The sequence below is a fragment of the Larus michahellis genome, chromosome 3, assembly GCF_964199755.1.
Source record: "Larus michahellis chromosome 3, bLarMic1.1, whole genome shotgun sequence".
In the NCBI taxonomy this organism is placed as follows: Eukaryota; Metazoa; Chordata; class Aves; order Charadriiformes; family Laridae; genus Larus; species Larus michahellis.
In genome coordinates, this window is record NC_133898.1 from 57,834,297 (window position 1) to 57,850,723 (window position 16,427).

Genomic DNA, 16,427 nt, shown 5'->3' on the forward strand with positions numbered 1-16,427 from the left:
TGGGTTTGCAAATCCTCGTGTTTATGTAGGAACGGCAAAGCCCGTTGTACGTGTTTCATGCCCAGGACAGAGGAGTTGCAGCAGATGAGGGAACGGCTCCCTGTTTTGCTTATTCTGGCTGCGCTTGTAAGCAAGGAGCTTGTTAAACAATGAGAAATTACAGACAGCATGACCTTTGGTAACCAAAAAGCTGGAGGCAAAGCAGAAATTTGTAGCAGCATCTTCTAGAGCAAGCCACAGCTCTGTGTGATCACCAGCGCCAAGTTTTACGGAACAAATAAAATAGTTTGTATTACAAATACAGAATGAGGATTGACGATTATTCTTTCACTGCTTTAGAAACCCAGGTGATCTCCAGGGGTGTCAGTGGGTGGGACCAGCACCAGACTTAGAATTGCTTCAGGATTTCCTCAATTTGTGCGTGCCTGGGTGGTGCTGAATAACCCATGTTCATGTTTCAAATAGCGGCCTTTTTTCTTTTTTTTTTTTCACCTGGATGTGCTTCTTCCAGGTCACCATGTGTTTCTCCTGTGCAGTAACCACTACCTCTTGAAAATTTCCATCTCATAGGTGTTTTAAAAGCAAGCCTAACTTACAGCACTGGCATTAGGTTCTGGAGTTTCTGTTACCATTTTCTTTTAAAGTCTGTCTGGAGAGGGTCTTGTATAGCTCTACGGGTTATCACACTTGCTCCAGAAATAGGAGAACCAGTGTCAACCACTCCTGTGTCCGGAGGGGGCCCTTGGCTGCCCTACACAGGGAGGAGGGGGTGCAGGAACCCCATCTCCATCTTACTTTTAGTGAAAAACCTGCCTGTCCATCTCTACATGCTCACCTGGCTGGGGAGAAGCCGCAAAAGGATTTGACTACTCACCTGTTTGTTAGGCTGCCAGTGCGAAAGGCACCTTTGAATCCCCCCACAGCAAGGGTCTGGGTCTCTCGTTCCCCTGCCTGAGCTGCAGGGCAGGCGTTGGAACGTCAGGCAGGAGTGCTTCTGCACACAGTGCCTATACTTAAAAGCAAGTAATCCAGGCCCAGGTCCTCCTCAGGGCTGGGACTGCCTGTGCTCTTCCCCCGAAGGTGAGACTGAAGGTGCTCGCACAGTACTTCAAGTACTGGTTTTGTTAAAACCATTTAAAACCACAAATCTGAACACCGCAGTCAGTTTCTGCAGCAAAAGTAGATGAGCTGGGGGAGACACTGGTCATTAACTCTCCCTCGTCCCCCATTACTCTTCTCCGCTTTTCATGGCCTCCTGCCTTGCAACAAACTCGTAGCCACTCAGGGACCTTCAGAAGAAAATCTTTCTTTCCATCACCTGTGCCTGCACACGTTCTCCTTCCAGCCCCCGTCCTTGCTGAGCCCCTCCTTTCTGCCTGCCCCAGCCCGTGCCCAGCGGCTGCCCTCAGCCATCTCCACCCCACAAGCTCCACGTGTCTCTGGGGGCACAGGTAGGGCACAGAGGTGGCCTCCCTCCATCCCGGTTCCACGCAATTCATTCAGCAAGATATCTGCAACCTCACCATTCCAAGATGCACCAAGGTTTTCGGCTATGATATAGTTTGAATGAATGCATAATATGAAGAATTGTTAATTCACACCATTAGAAAACATAGGAGTACGTAAAATTTTCTTCTATATAAAAAGACTACTTTGACTTTTAAGAGAGGTAAATCCTGCTCTCCTCCAATGCTAGCGTGTATCTGAAGTATCACCACTGAAGCCCCAAGTAGTAAGAACACTGTTGTAAAGAATATTTAGAGATAGTTTCGCATTTATAGATCCATAGACTTTTTTACATAACTGAAGTGTGTTGGAGGGTTTTTTTTTCCAAAATTAATGATAAAATTTCTCAACAAGTCAGTATTTCATTTACTCTGAGACAACGCTGAGCTCCTCCACTGCAAGGCTTCCACTCTGTGTTCAGCAACAGGAGGTGCCCTGAGAGGCTTCCCACGAGGGTAGAGACGAGAGTAGAGATCTTATCTCAAAAAACACATATTTAATCTCGAGAGTGTAAAAAAAAAAAAAAAGTCAACGTATCAAAAATCAAGTTTTTCTTGGAAACAGATATATTCTGATCTGCAGTGCTCCATTTACAGGGTTATATATTTTTAACGCACACCTTCAGAACTTAAATTCTAACGTCTTGTTCCTTTGAGGGCTGGAATTATCCTTTCAAGCCTTACAGCTGAAGTACAAGTTTCTCATAGCGCTGAGAAGCAGGTGTGCTGTAACTGCTCCCAAGGACTTTGCTGTGGTTTTATCACCGTCTTCAGGAGACAGGCTTGATTTTCTGAGCTGCCAGCCCGCCCAGCCACTCGGCAACTTTGACACGCACCTCTTCAGCGCCAGAGTTACGAGGCAGGTTCCGTCGCCTTGAATTGGCCTCGCAAGAATCAAAAGGTGTGCCCCCCACTCCTTGCAAGAAGACACGCAGGACGGGCATAACTTGAACTTCCCACTTCAATGAATAACAATTCCCGAGTCTGGAGCAAAAGCAACGGCTGAGGTCGGAACGGCCAGACCACCATGCTCAGGGAGATTTTGTCTTGATCCACTGCCGCTCAGAAAAACTTGTACATCTGTTCCCACAGCTAAAAGTTGCTGCTCCGATTTGTTAGACTGGCCCCCAGCTAACCCATTTCATGGGAACTGACTGCTAGTACATCTGATTGATGGTTTTAAAAGGCTCTGAGCAGCAAGTGACCCTAGGTTATTACAGGCAGGCAACTTGCTTCTGTAAAATCATCCCTTAAGAGGGAGATCAGAATATACTGAGACTGCTCTGATTTCTTCTTCATGTATTTACTCTGCGTGTAAATGTAAGTGATTTATAGTAGGAATATCTAGTAGATCTACAGCAACTGCTATTTATAATCCCTAATGCAGGAAAGCCAAGTCTCTTTGATTTGCTACACCATGTTGCTACACGAGGTATGTCTGTCCCTTGGAAAGGGAGAAGGCACAGTCAGACCCGTGGGCTATTCCTCAAAAAGGGTCGAAAGGATCTCTGCCTTCTTCCATGGGGAAGTGTGTTTCTCTAGAGGGTGAGCCAAGACAGAAGATCGTACTGCAGGGAAGTAATTAGTTATTTGTCTATTTGCCATTTGGAGAAGAAAACGGGAGGAAGGGAGCAAAATTTAAAGGCAGAACAGACAATTTCTTTGTTCCTTCAAAGTGCACGCTCCCTTAAAAACCGCTGTGCTTCTCAAAGGTAACAGCATCTATATCTTCATGATCCCCGGACTGTAAAGATTAGATGCAAGTGAGGCTGCATCTCCCCACATTTAAGTAGCTAGCTGAATACAGGTTCCAGAGAACAAGGGTATTACGTTTTCCAGATCATAAGCCAAGAGTGTTTTTATGGGAAAATGCATGCTGCTGCACATAACACCCAGTGAAAGTTTTCCCAACACACAGAGCCTGTGCTCTCCTTGACACAATGGGTGTCTCTCCTGATGCTAAAAGACACAAAAAAAAATATTACAGAATAAACAGGAAGATACTTAACGCTGGTACTTAAACACTCTGCACTAAAAAAAACTGCAACAAAGAAACCCCATCACTGAAGAGATTACCAGAAAAAAAAAAAAAATTAAAAGGTAATCAAGCAGTCATTTACTTGCTTCACGAGGAGCTAGCTTACAAAGTAAGAGCTGTAAACCACAGGCTGTGCAGAACTCGAGAACCACATCTGAAGATACGCTGCCTTTTTCTCCTGAAGATCAGCAAACCATGAGCAGCAGAGAGCACGTGATCTTCAGGCACGCTGCAATGCCCTGCTGCTGATTTAAGGGCCTCTGCAGCAACTCCTGTTTTAGAGCCAATTAAAGGCAGATTCTGCATATTAGATGACCATGTTCCCCACCCAATTAGGTCTCACCGATGAAATCCAGGGACCATTATTTGGAAATCATGGATCAGCAGGTTGTTTTTTAAGAAGAGAAGGAAATTCAACAGAAAAGTTTCTGAAGACCTGAGTCCGTGGACTGACAAATACTCCAACTGTATCAGAGAAACTGACCAACATCCCATGATATTTTTGGATAAAGGACCACTCACATGCTGTGCACCGCGGGCAACTAGAAATGCGTGCCAACTCACCTGACCTGTCTGTATTCTACAAACTGGAAGCTGGTAAATTCCACTTACCCATGTCTATCCTCAAGCTCCACTGCCACTGAAACTACCACTGCACGACATTGGCAGCACTGCAAATTATTTACTATTCCCCAGAATCCTCCACGAGCCCCAAGAGCTGCTTCTCCATCAACTCTGCCCATTTTAATCTGGTAAACAGTGACATTTCCCCTGCTTTACAACTGAAGCTAAAAATAGCCCCTTTCATTTCATAACTTCACAAACTCCATCAGAAACGTGTTTTATGCAGCAGCACAAGCACTGGGAACAACCTGGGGTTACGAACAGCTGTGAAGAACTAACAGAGGATCAAAGTAAATTAGGCATCCCTCCCCTCTTCAGCAGGGGTGCATGCTTTGAATGGATTACAAAATACCACAAACTGGAAACCAATGCATCCTCTTTAAAAACACATTTCCAAAAAAGCAGTTAAAAACATTATTCATAGCTTTTTTTCCCCCCTCATAGTTTATTGAATGAAATGAAACAAAACATAGACAAACACAAAAAGTAAGATCCACATTCCTCACTCTCTTCTGTAAGGCAGTCCTTTACAACGAACAGCAAGGAGCTCCTCCGAGCACAAAGGCCAGGAGAGACCACAGTGCCACAATACCAGAGACTCTAAAGGGCAAGAATAATAAAATGCTGTTAGGCTACTTATATTTAAGGCTTAATTTTGCTGTTAAGAACTGAGATTCTTTTCCAAACTGTGTCAGGCCAGAAATTCACCCTTCACAAGCCTCTCTGTCACAGCCTCACGAGAGGGGTGCACTTTGAATCTGGAATTCTCTCCTGCTACCTTTCTTTTCTAAGCTTTTGACTATGCCGTAGAATAAACACGTCCATCTCACACCTGGGAGACACTGCCTCTCTCTCCTCAAGCTTATTAGAGCTAGCACTACAGGTCATGAAGATAACCCTCCATCTGTTGTGACAGCACATACGTGATTTTGTGCTATCCATGGGGTAACATTACCCAGTTAATCAAGATTGAAGTGTCGTTGTCCAGGGCTGAAAGTTCACAAGTAGCCACCCAGCAGTTGGCAAGGGAACCTGCTTCTGCGCCCCTTGTTCTCTTGAGGAGCTGGCAGAAGACCATTGCAAAAGAGCAGCAGTCTGCTGCTGTGACAGGGCCAGGCACCCTGAGAGGAATTAATGCCTTTCCCCCTCCCCATTCCTGCTTTTTCCCTAACTCACTGCAGCAGGCAGTTCACTCGTGGAGAGTGCCTCCAGTGGCGATAGACGGAAACCCGCAGATGAGGGTGATGCTTATAATCTCGCAGGACCAGCCTGACGCTGTAACGAAAGTGGATGTCATCAGCTGTGGCGTGCGGGCTGCTTACAGCATCCCACAGCTCGGGACAGGAATCTCTTTGTCTAAGAGCTGTCACAGCAGAGGGAGGGTGGGATGGAGACTCGGATCAAGGAGGATCAAGTGATAAAAATTAAGACTTTCCAGTCACTTACTGCTTAAATTTGTTGGAGAGCATAATGAACTGGTTCTTTGAAAGCCGTCTGACATCAAAGAGACAAAGCGGTTTAAACTCTTCGTAAATCTGCCTTTCATTCAGCCCTGGCCAGCCTCGGACATGGACAACCAAGGCAGGGGGATGTTCGCAGGGAGTGTCTTTCCCAGAAAAATTCTGGAAAATGTACAACACCGAGACACATCTGAGTTCGAAAATACTACAGAAGCACTACTAATATAATCAGAAAATATGCAAAATGTGACACATAAATAAGACAGGTTGTACAACACAGCCGTTGGTGTAAAATTATTTTTCTTCTGTCCCAAGACTCTTCTAAACATGAGTCATAAAAACAAACTGTCACGACTACCATGGAGAAACCATCAGAGAAACAGCAATGTAAACTGACTAATGCCATCTTACGGGATAACAATATGAATACATTTCACAAAGCAGAAATTCAACTCATTTGCCATTTTGAAAGGTCAGTTGTGTCATTTGTGTGACGAGAACTTCTGCTAAGGTGCGCCCCACCACTGGTGGATTTTTCTCCTCTAATGAAGCCATCAACTGGGCTACTGACCTACACACCCCACAAACTGGTCACAGACCTGCAATTCATACGCACAATGCTTGAAACACCACCTCGGATGAAATTCACTTTGTTCAGATACTCGGCTAACACGGTGAGATACTGAGAGAAAGAAGGATCGGCCTCCACTGCATCACTACAGCAGAAAACAAAATGGAACAAAGTTTTGTTTCTCCAGAGCTGCACTGCTGCACAGCGTCTCTGGAGGACAGAGCCCCTGAAGAAGCTCTTTAACTAGTGACAAAATAGGTATTTCAGATCTTGGTATCTTCTACAGAAGTGAAAAAGCTGCAAGCAAAAGGAAAGGATTTGAACAGTTGCCTCTTAGAACTTAACCGAAGGCACTGAATCATACAGATTTCAAAAATGGAAACTAATGGAAAATTCTTTGACCCATACCCAAGTGAACTGAACTTGAGAGGGCTTGTTCAAGGAGAAAGGAGTCATAATGCCATTTCCCAACCTCTGAGCCATCGCATGGCTCTTGATTTCATTTTTTAAATGTCAGCTTTGACATAAAGCTACTACTTTCAGATTTATAAAATAAAAATCTAATTAGAAGCATGCCATTTCCAGTAACACTTTCTCTTATCCAAAAGGAAGGCCAGCCTGCAAAACAAGAAGTCAGACAGAGTGAACTGACGACTGTTTTCCATAGGACTCATCCATGTAACGCAATTTTCAGTAAACATTTAAACATCACTCACTCTGTGGATCTGCACAGTAGCAAATGAGCTGACTTCAGAAGAACTAGAAGGAAGAATAATGAGGTGGCATTAGAACAAAGCTAAAGAAACATAACTAAACAAATGGAAAGTAAAAACTCACTAAAGTGCAGCTAAGTTACTAAGAGCAACAGACTGTATATAAACAAATATTTCATAGTATCAGGAAAGGAATTGCCAAGTCCCAACAGAAACTCTGAAGAAGTGTTTAAGAAGCATTTTACCTGAACCACAGAGAAATGCATCATAGCCTGCCTCGTGAGGAGATTTCTTCTCGGCTGTAAGTGTCCGACAAAATCAAAAAAGGAGTAAACACCTTTAGCACGCTGTGGAAACTGCGCCACTGGATAATCCTAACATTTGTAAGATCCACTGTTCTGCTTTGGAGTTTTTCCCCCCACCCTCAGCTTGGTTTCCTTCCTCACCCTGAAACCTTTACACCCCATAGGAAGTCTATGCTTCTACCATGCATTTTAAAATGATACTAACAAAAAGGCAGCAGTCACATGAATGGCTGAAAAGCTTAGTGACATGCACATGAAAAAAATTTAATTTTCACGAAGATCTAAACAAAATTGTGTTGTATACGTTATTGATGGTATGGGAACCATTTCAAAACACAGGAGACCCCGCGCTACAGGACACCACGCTGCCAGGAGAAGCCAGAGAACGTCTGCCTTGCAGCCAGTATCACACCATGGACTGAACACAGCCTCCTGCGCACACAGCACCACTGACCCTGCATGAGCCACCGAGTTCCTGCTACTTTCTGGGACCCTCCCTGCCATTAGGTCCCACTATTTTCCATTCTAGGATCACTGTTTCCCACCTCCCTTTGCCCCTTTCAAGGGCTACCAACCCTTCACAGCCCCAAGTCAGGCTCAATTCAGCCCAACTTAATGAAAACGCCATTTGTGATAGCAGCACGATGCAAACCTGCCCTGCATTACCCTCGGCAGCTACCAGGGACATGCAGAACACACGATGCTTTGGGAGACCAGGCTTTGGGTCTGGACAAAAACATGTATCAGCAGCTTGGTGCAAATTCAGCAGACCCACTGGCATTCACTCACGCTTTGCCTGTGGACATCCACAGAGTAAAACAAAACCCTTTTTAGCTTTCTGTCTTTGAAGACTTGCTTAAGAACATACCATATCTTGAGCAGTCACTTGCAAGAGCTATCACTGGGCACGTTGAATCTTTGGGATTTAGGTTGCTGCGGAAGACAAGTGGATGTGTAAGATTTTTGTCTTTCCTCATTATGCTAGAGACAAGTTCTCTAGTGACCTGTGGCTTCAATTCAGAAAAAGCTACTGAAGACTTTAAAATGAACTCTAGTGGTATTTTACGAAAAGGCTAAGACACTTAGCTGAATAGTATCTACCAGTTTTCTTCCTGAAAACTAACCCTAAATACTTCCTCAGTCTCCTCCCCCAATCAAACCTACTAAGCAGCAAGTCTGCTCCAACTGCATTCAAAAAATTTGAACAGAACTAAAAATCAATGAAAAACTCCAAGGAAAGACATTGACTAGATGATTCTATTTGAACATGCAACTCTGGAAGACAGATTAATAAAGATACCCATGGAATGACTGAAATAAAAGAACAAATATAAAAACTCGTGAGAATCTGCAGTCTGAAATTGCTAAAACAAACAAAAAAACCCAGAATCCCAGTACTGGTTTTATAAGCACTAATTTTGCATCTCCTTCTTGGGAGCAGAAGTGAGAGGAAAGAGGTGAAATTTTCTTTTTTGTAGCAAAATTTACATGAAAACAATTTATCCGCAAAAGAAGTGTAAAAAAGAGAACTCTTCTACAACATCATGGCTGAGCTGATGAGATGAGATATCTACTCATGGGCTCCATTTGAACATTGTATTTGGCTACTGCTTTAGGCTCAGTGCAGCTCTTTTTGGGAGCTGGCATTTGAAATTTGAGTGCATTTTCTCAAAGAACTGAAACTCACCCATTTTGTAACATGGCACACGCAACATACAACTCGGAAGTTGTATGTAAGGCTGTCTGCTAGCCAAACTTCTGACAAGGAAGTAATAGTGGTACAATATGAGAAGTGACTTAGAACAAGTAATTTACTGCACAATTACTTTATAAGAAAGATGAGCAAATCATTTGCTCTTACATTTAGAAAGACAAGAAACCAGCTGAAAAACATTTGGGAGGAGGGAAAACATATGAACCTATGAAATGACTGACTTTGAAGTATCTCTCCCAAGAAAACAAAGGGATTGGTGAAGGCTTTATAGCCCATCACTTACCTGCACAAAACCTCATACACCTCCAAAAGATTAACTACTCGAGGAAGTGGACATTTCTATAAAAGAAAAACATGTTAGAAAACCAATCAAGACAGACCTCATGACCTCATTTACTGGTACTGCTGATTCATTAAATGAGATAAAAAATCAGAATGTCTCAGGGCAACACGGAGAACCGGTCACAGGTCTGTAATCACAGGGCACTAAGGAAAGATATCCTCTCTTCCAAGTGAAAGACAAGCTTTAACTCCAAACAAAAAGGCCTGTGCATCTCACCTTCCAGATGGATTTTGTTACAGTCTTGGTGTCTATGAGGACAGGAAACAGGTTGTGAATGTTCCTTTTAAACTCCTCATAGCTTTCTGAAAGCAAAACACATGTGGAGAAAGACATCATAAAACCAAGGAAAAGCCAAGGGTATTTCAAATGAATAAGAGAGAGCTGAAGTCAGAGGAATGAAGCGCTGCTGCAGCAGTTAGAGCTCAGAAGAGGCAACTAGCACTGATGCTTGCTAAGCACTGTGGGTGGCTGGGGTGGCCGATGACCACTGTGCTTACTGTCCCATGCCCATTGCAAAGACAGCAGCCTGGGGACAGAAGCTATGTATACAGCATTACCTGGAAGGGGCTTGTAGAACTTGTCGTGAAGATGCATAAGGTCCATCAGCATGTTGTGTCCCACCAGGGGCTATGGGAAGAATATAAACATAACAGCACATTTTTGGAGCACGTTTTCGAAGGGTGCTCAGACATGATCAATTTTAGGCACGCTCAACAGCTGTAATCCTTTCCTCCAGTGGACAGTGTCCACACACGCTCATCCAAAAGTCATTCAGGCTGCAAAGCTCACAGGAGGACTACTGCTTTCAGGAAATCAGACTTTTGGACTCTCTAAAGAGGATGTTTTTTCAGCAGCATTTCAGTTTGAGTGGACCTAAGGAGCTAGCTGGATTCTCAGTTCAGCTGAACACTGGTAAGATCTTCCAGCAATCAGATTTATAGGCTCACTCAGAAGGGGAGGGACAGCCTTTGCAGTTCTACTGACAACACTGAAAGAGTTGAGTAATTTAATACAAATGACTACTTTATCTTTTATCATCCAGTGTAGCAAACTAAAAAGAGATGAAAATTGACAGTAGGGATGAGGTGTTTTACCTTCTTGGCTTTAACAAGTGTCTGGAAGAGGTTGGTGAAGCCCCGGGCAGACAGGAGAACGAGCTCCTTCCGGCAGTAGTCATAAGGAGAGTTCTCCAGAAGCTGACGATGCTGTGGACTCACTTTCCTCACCATTACCTGAAAAGAACAGTCATTGGGTACCTCAGCCTCCCATGCTAGTTGTATGTACGTTGCTTACTGGGGCTCAGTAATGCTGAGGACAAGTTCAGCTACTAGGCTACAAAGGATGGAGAAATAATGCATTGTCTGGGGCCTCAGGACTGTCTCACTTCTCTTCCCTGTGGAGATCAGTGCTCCAGTAACAAAACAGACCTGCTCTGAGGTTGTCTTATTAATGCTTCTCTTGTTAAAAGGATAGTTCATACCACAGGTTTTTTCTGAGCACAAATTAATATAATTCAATTTAATTTGACAATGATACAGTAAGTTCATGGCACCAGAAAACAGAAACAAAGAGCAATCACACAAACTGAGTCCCCAAAGGCTATATTTCAGGCTGGGTAAATCTGTCACTCTGATGACACTGATTCTCAGACCAGAATAGGACTAATAAAAAAAAAAAACAAACCACCACGAAAAAACTTCTGTAATGTACTTTTAAGAAACTGACTGGTATCATACTCATGCTTTCAGAAGTCCACAGACATAGGTTTAATTCAGAAAATATTGCACCAAATGTAAAATAGCAATAGCAAAGAGCGAACCAGCAAAACAGCAAGCCATATAACAGACAGAGTAAAAGTCTTCAAAGCAGCTACATGGCAGAAGTCAGCAAAGGAAAACCATAAAAAAAGGCTAAAAACCTGCACATTCTTGTAGAGGTATTGAAGGAGAGATCTAATAAAGTATGGAGACACAGAAAAGGTCCCTCTAGAAGTGGCCCAAAGACAAGCATTTCCAGCCCAAGGTATTCTGTGGCTACAGGACAAACAGAAACCAAAGTTACTCAGTTTTCTGGATCCCTTTTCTTAGGATTCCAGAATCAACACTTCCCAGAACATTCCTTCTTCATTGTCTTCGCCTCCTCCTGGGCCCTATCATTAAAGGTACAAGCAACATTTCACAGTCCCTACAAGAATGCCAGTCCTATCTGCCTAAAAAACAAACCCTCTTTTCAAAATGTCCACAGTTCCATCTCACCTTCTTGTCTCCCAGAGGCTGTGTCCAAACATTTTGGAGGGCCTTTCTCAGAACCAGCTGAACTTCAAACATCTGATAGCCTGAGAGGAAAAAAAAAAAAAAAAAAAAAAAAAAGTAAAAACTTCAGAGGTGCACATACGCCAACCGAGGGAAACACATTTTTCTAGACAGAAAGACTGACGAGGTATTTCTCCCCCAGTGTACAGAAAGTACTCCTGAATGTATGATCTCAGTGTATTAGCATACATGATAACAGGAAAAAGAAACCAAATAAACCCAAACTAAAAAAAAAAAAAAAAAAAAGGTCACAGTGAGAATTTCAGACAAATAAGCTTTTGTGAGGAGACAGAGGAAAGGAAAAGACTACCTGAAAAGAAGAGGGAGAAAGGCTACTACTCTGAAAGAGACTGTCTGTGGCTTTGGAATGTTTCAGAGCAACACACCCAGGAGCCAAGCACAGATGAGAGGGACCAATGCTTTTTTACCCACAGCTGATAAGGAGCTAACACAGTCCTCTTCCGAACACCATGCAAAAAGACACCTTAATCAGTCTTATTGCTTACTTAAACAAATGTCTTTCTCGTCACAAGTGCTCACCATTGCCAGATGCCATTAAATTATCAGTATCATATCTTCTACAGCTGACACAGCACGCTCCCCACCCCCCGTATTTCACACTCTGCAAAAAAGCATCACCAGACAAAGCCTTAAATACTTTCTGTCCTTCCTAACCATTTCTGTATTTTATTCCCCGAACTAAAGGATTAAGATTTGGTTTCTCCGAACAAACATACAGACTATTCTCTGCTACAATTCCCTGTCCCTCAACTCCTCCAAAACAGCACAGAAATTCCTCTGCTCTGCTCTAGTGCTCTCAAAAGCTAACGCAAGTGGTAAGTGGCCTGTTTATCCCCACTGGCATGTATAAATGTCTCCATGGGGCTCCCTGTTGCTCCTCAAGAGAAGGAACAAGCTCTGAAAGGAGACCCGCCTTTCCCTTCTCCTTGTTGCTCCGCATGAGAAGGAACAAGCTCTGAAAGGAGACCTGCCTTTCCCTTCTCCAAGAGGAAGAAAACAAAAACCAGATCACCCAGGACTTAAAACAAGTCAGAAGTTGTCCTGATCCAGAGCAACTACAAATTCTTCAGCTGCTGCTCTGAAACGGCACAAAATGGAAGTCAGTAACCACAAAGCATGCTCCAAGCACACAGACATCCACTTCCGCTACAGAAAGATCCACCATCCCAACGGAGCAGAAAAGCAGAGCCCAGAGACAAATGACTGACAGGAACTGAGGCATAGACAGGGGCAAAGAGTTGTAAAGGCAGGATGAGCGCAGAGGCTTTCACTCTGAATGGAGCAGTTTAGCAGAACTGGCAGCAGAGGACAGTAGCAGCCCCACAGGTTCAGGAGAAGGGATGGACCCTTTCAGAGCCCACAGACGCCTAAGGGAGGCATCCTGTTTCATACCATTCAGGTCCTGCAGAATCATAGTCTCCTCTTCCTCTGCTGCTACTATCCAACAGGTCACTTCATCAATGGCCTTCTTCAGCACATCCCTGTCCAGGGCACTAAAGCAGCATCAGGGGAAAGGGGCAGAGTGTGAGAAAAAGCTCTTTACAGATGGAGCCTCATGCCTTGCTGTGGGAATGCAAAAGCACCACTTCATGACATTCACCCAGCTCTCCAGATTGAAGAAAGACAGAGGTCACAGGATGCAGACAGACCACAGCATGCTGGAACAGCTGGTGGCGAGGCATTCAGACCAACAGACTTTAGTATTTCTAGAAAATGTGATCTGAGTGACCAGATCGCTGTCAATACAGTCAGTACTGAGGATCCACCTCTCTGAATAACGCTCACCTGCTAACTTTTGAGCTACCCGCTAAGAGATGCTGGCTAAGGATCTTCTCCTGTACCTCATTCATGTACGGGATTCCATCTCTGAGGAACTGAGGGCGGAAAAAAATGCCAGGCTGGTTACTCTCCCCTGGACTTTCTTGCAGCAAATTAGAGAATAGCAGGTTAGCCAGGTCTAAAACCGGCATATACTTGGAAAATGATGGTGTTCCTCATTCTCAGAATATCCTATTCAAAAATACAAACGGTAGGTAATCCAAGATGCATCCTTACATAAAGGAAGACACGTTTATGTACCGAGGAAAGACAATGATTTTTGTCAACTGTAATGAGGTTTTTTTGCTCTGCTTTTACCCTTCTTTTAACAAGATACTTCAAGTGTCAAGATGATATGATGCTTCCTGTCCAAAACTGCTAAACAATGCTGTTATGTGAGGACAGTCTGAATTTTATGGGAAATATGGCAGTGCGTAAGATGCAGGTAAACTGAGACTTCCCTCCCTCCGTGGCTAGTAAGGACTCCCATTGAAGTCTGTTTAGTAACTCCTCAGCTCACCAGAGATAAGTTTTCTCTTTTTGAGGTGGCGAAATCTGTCTTAGGCTGACGAAGATGTGATTATTGCCTCTACGGCAGTTCAGAAAAAACAGCACACTCTCTCCCTGTTGACAATGAACCACATGATGCATTCATACTTTAGCAAGGTGCTGTTTACCCCAGAAATGCAGCATTTAGGAATATTAATCCTAATCCCTGCTGCAATCGCACCGACTTCCTCTGTTGTAGATCACTGGCAGGGAGGTTACATACCTTACTATAGTCAAAGCCATAATGAGACAGGAACTGAATGCTAGATGCAGAGAGGGTGAATTCAACATCCGTAAGTCCCAACGTTGAGGGAAAGAGAAAAAAGTTGTACGAATGCACCACATACCTACAATGAAAAGAAAAACCTCTCTAGAAGATAATTACAAGAAATAACTCCCCCCAAGAAAATTCTATATAAAATCTCAACTGCACAGTCTTCATTGGAACAGAAAGCTACTTTTCCACTTACTTGTTTGAATTTTCGTTTGAAAATACTGCCAGCCCTGCAAGAGAGAAAGAAATGCCCACTGAAATGGCAACATTTAGCTGGATGTCCACAGACACTGTGAAAATTACAGGAGGAGTGTGGGGATCCCCTGAAGGAGCATGTGTTTTCCATTCACCTGTGCCACAGGGCAAATCTTAACAGCAACAGTAGGCCATTCCCCAGCTCCCTGAGGGCTGAATAAAGACAAGCTTTTAAAGCTAAGTGGGAAAAGGAGTCAAGTGTGATTAAACAGCAAATAGATTGAGCAACGGGTGAAAAGAGCTGAGTTGGTGACAAAAATCTCCAACCATGCACAGACAGGTCTGTGAGTCCAACCACACCACAAGAGCATTTGGAAGGAGCGAGACACCACATAGGACTGAAATGTGTTTTTTTACTACTTAGGTTCTGGTTTTTTTTCTATTAATCCCTAAAAGGCACATTAATACCTTACATAGCCTAAGCCTTTGAACAATATTTTAAACAATTTTGGAGGTGGTTTCTTGACCTTTAGCTTGTTCTTAATTATCAACCACCACGGGCCCTTTCTTGTGTTAAGTTTTTTATTATTTTAGGAATATCTGAAATACTAGGCTTCATTTTCCTCTGGTAGTCCCCTTACACACTATATAAAATGACACAGCCTTGCATAGGAGCTGCTGTCACCTACTTCTCGCTTGCATCCTCTTGTTTTAAAAGCCCTGTATTTGTGCCTGCGAGCTTTAAATATGAACAACTTTTAGACCAGTAAAAAGCACATGGCCCACATGACTTTGCATTATTTTAAAAGTTAATGGTATTAAACTTGAGGAGGGGGGAAACACCCTACCACAGCAAAGAAATGTCTGTAAGGAGTGAGTTAAGCCCAGAGATACCTGCAGGGCCTGACAGCTGGCCAAAAGCTGGTTACCACCAAGACCTCGGAGGATGACTTTCTGTGTTCTGACCAGCACTCACCGAGCTGCGTAACAGTGAAGCGCTGGACGCTCTGCCTGGCCTTCAGGTACCGCTCCGCTGGGGAATCGAACAGGCTACGGAGAAAACCGGGATTGAGGGAAAGGGGGGGTGGGAAACAAGGTTGGCAACGCGCAGGTGGTTCTCACAGAGCTCCAGCAGCAGCTCTCCCTCACACCTCACCTCCAGCAGCTTTACCTGGGCTGGTTATTTTGTGGGGAAATGGAATGTAAGCCAGTAAACTCCATATCGAGGGCTACCGAAGGAGAAAGAACACAAAATTAAGCCAGAAATACGAAGCAGGCGTTTCACCAGCATCAGGAGGAGGATGCCTGGAACGCCTCTCCTCGCCATACCTGTCAAACCCACTGGGCCCGCCTCACCCTGTGGCGTACGTCCGTCTGTCCCTGCGCCCCGTCCCTCGCCTCCCGAGCCCCCAGCCCACTGAGCCCAGGCCAGCGCCGCAGAGAGGGCCCGGCTCTGCCCCCCCGCCGCTGCGGCCTGCTGTAAAACCCCGCGTCTTCCCTGCTCTGTCACGCACCGGCGCCATTATCAGCCCGAACACCCCTCAGCGCTCGCCGCGACACGGCCTTGCCCCTCGCCGGGCAAGGCCCCGCCGCCCCCCTTCAGCGGGCAGGGCCCGGGGGCCGTTCCCCTTTCCTCCCCAGCGGCGGCTCACCCAGGAAGGCGGCGCGGCGGACGCGGCCCCGCAGGCGCGGCAGGCGCCGCTCGAAGCCCGCCGCCCCCACCTCCATGGCGGCCGGCACCGCGCTGCCCCCGGCCCGCCGCGCCTGCGCTGCTCCGGCCGGACCTCTTCCCCCGGCTTTAAACACCGAGACGGAGGGGCGGGGAAGGTTTGGAGGCGGCAGCACGGCTGCCTGCGGGGGCTCTGGCGAGCTGGCGGCAGCGGGCTGCAAGCCGGTGGCGGGCACAGGCCCAGGGAAACGGGGCACAGGCCCAGGGAAACGGGCTTCGCGCTGCTGGCGGCTGGCGCGAGTGCACCTTCCCTCCT

At 45.1% G+C, this 16,427-nt stretch overlaps 1 protein-coding gene across 4 annotated transcripts; it reads right to left on the reverse strand.

The window, feature by feature from the left end:
• Positions 1–4,527: 4,527 nt before the first annotated feature.
• PNLDC1 (PARN like ribonuclease domain containing exonuclease 1) lies at positions 4,528–16,348 on the reverse strand. 4 transcript variants are annotated; one of them, XM_074580331.1, is made up of 19 exons: positions 16,095–16,348; positions 15,614–15,671; positions 15,419–15,492; positions 14,444–14,477; positions 14,197–14,320; positions 13,392–13,480; positions 12,999–13,099; positions 11,529–11,608; positions 10,368–10,505; positions 9,831–9,900; positions 9,490–9,575; positions 9,214–9,269; positions 8,085–8,149; positions 7,157–7,210; positions 6,915–6,957; positions 6,244–6,343; positions 5,614–5,789; positions 5,344–5,442; positions 4,528–4,767 (listed from the first exon to the last, which is right to left on the reverse strand). In XM_074580331.1, the coding sequence occupies exons 1-19, from the start codon at positions 16,168–16,170 to the stop codon at positions 4,695–4,697; spliced, it is 1,596 nt and encodes a 531-aa protein (XP_074436432.1). In that variant the 5' UTR covers positions 16,171–16,348; the 3' UTR covers positions 4,528–4,694. The 4 variants fall into 4 exon arrangements, 3 of the variants coding, with proteins under 3 accessions (XP_074436432.1, XP_074436430.1, XP_074436431.1); XM_074580329.1 differs by having other exon boundaries at positions 4,560–4,767; positions 15,957–16,107; XR_012586188.1 differs by lacking the exon at positions 4,528–4,767 and having other exon boundaries at positions 6,227–6,343; positions 16,095–16,250.
• Positions 16,349–16,427: the final 79 nt, after the last annotated feature.

Coding starts and splice junctions, on each gene's coding strand:
- PNLDC1 (XM_074580331.1), bottom strand. CDS start 16,170: ATGGAGGTGGGGGCGGCGGGCTTCGAGCGGCGCCTGCCGCGCCTGCGG. Junction 9,270..9,489: donor TAACAAAATCCATCTGGAAG/GTGAGATGCACA, acceptor TTTCTTTTATAG/AAATGTCCACTTCCTCGAGT. Junction 6,344..6,914: donor CTACTGTGCAGATCCACAGA/GTGAGTGATGTT, acceptor TTTCTGCTGTAG/TGATGCAGTGGAGGCCGATC.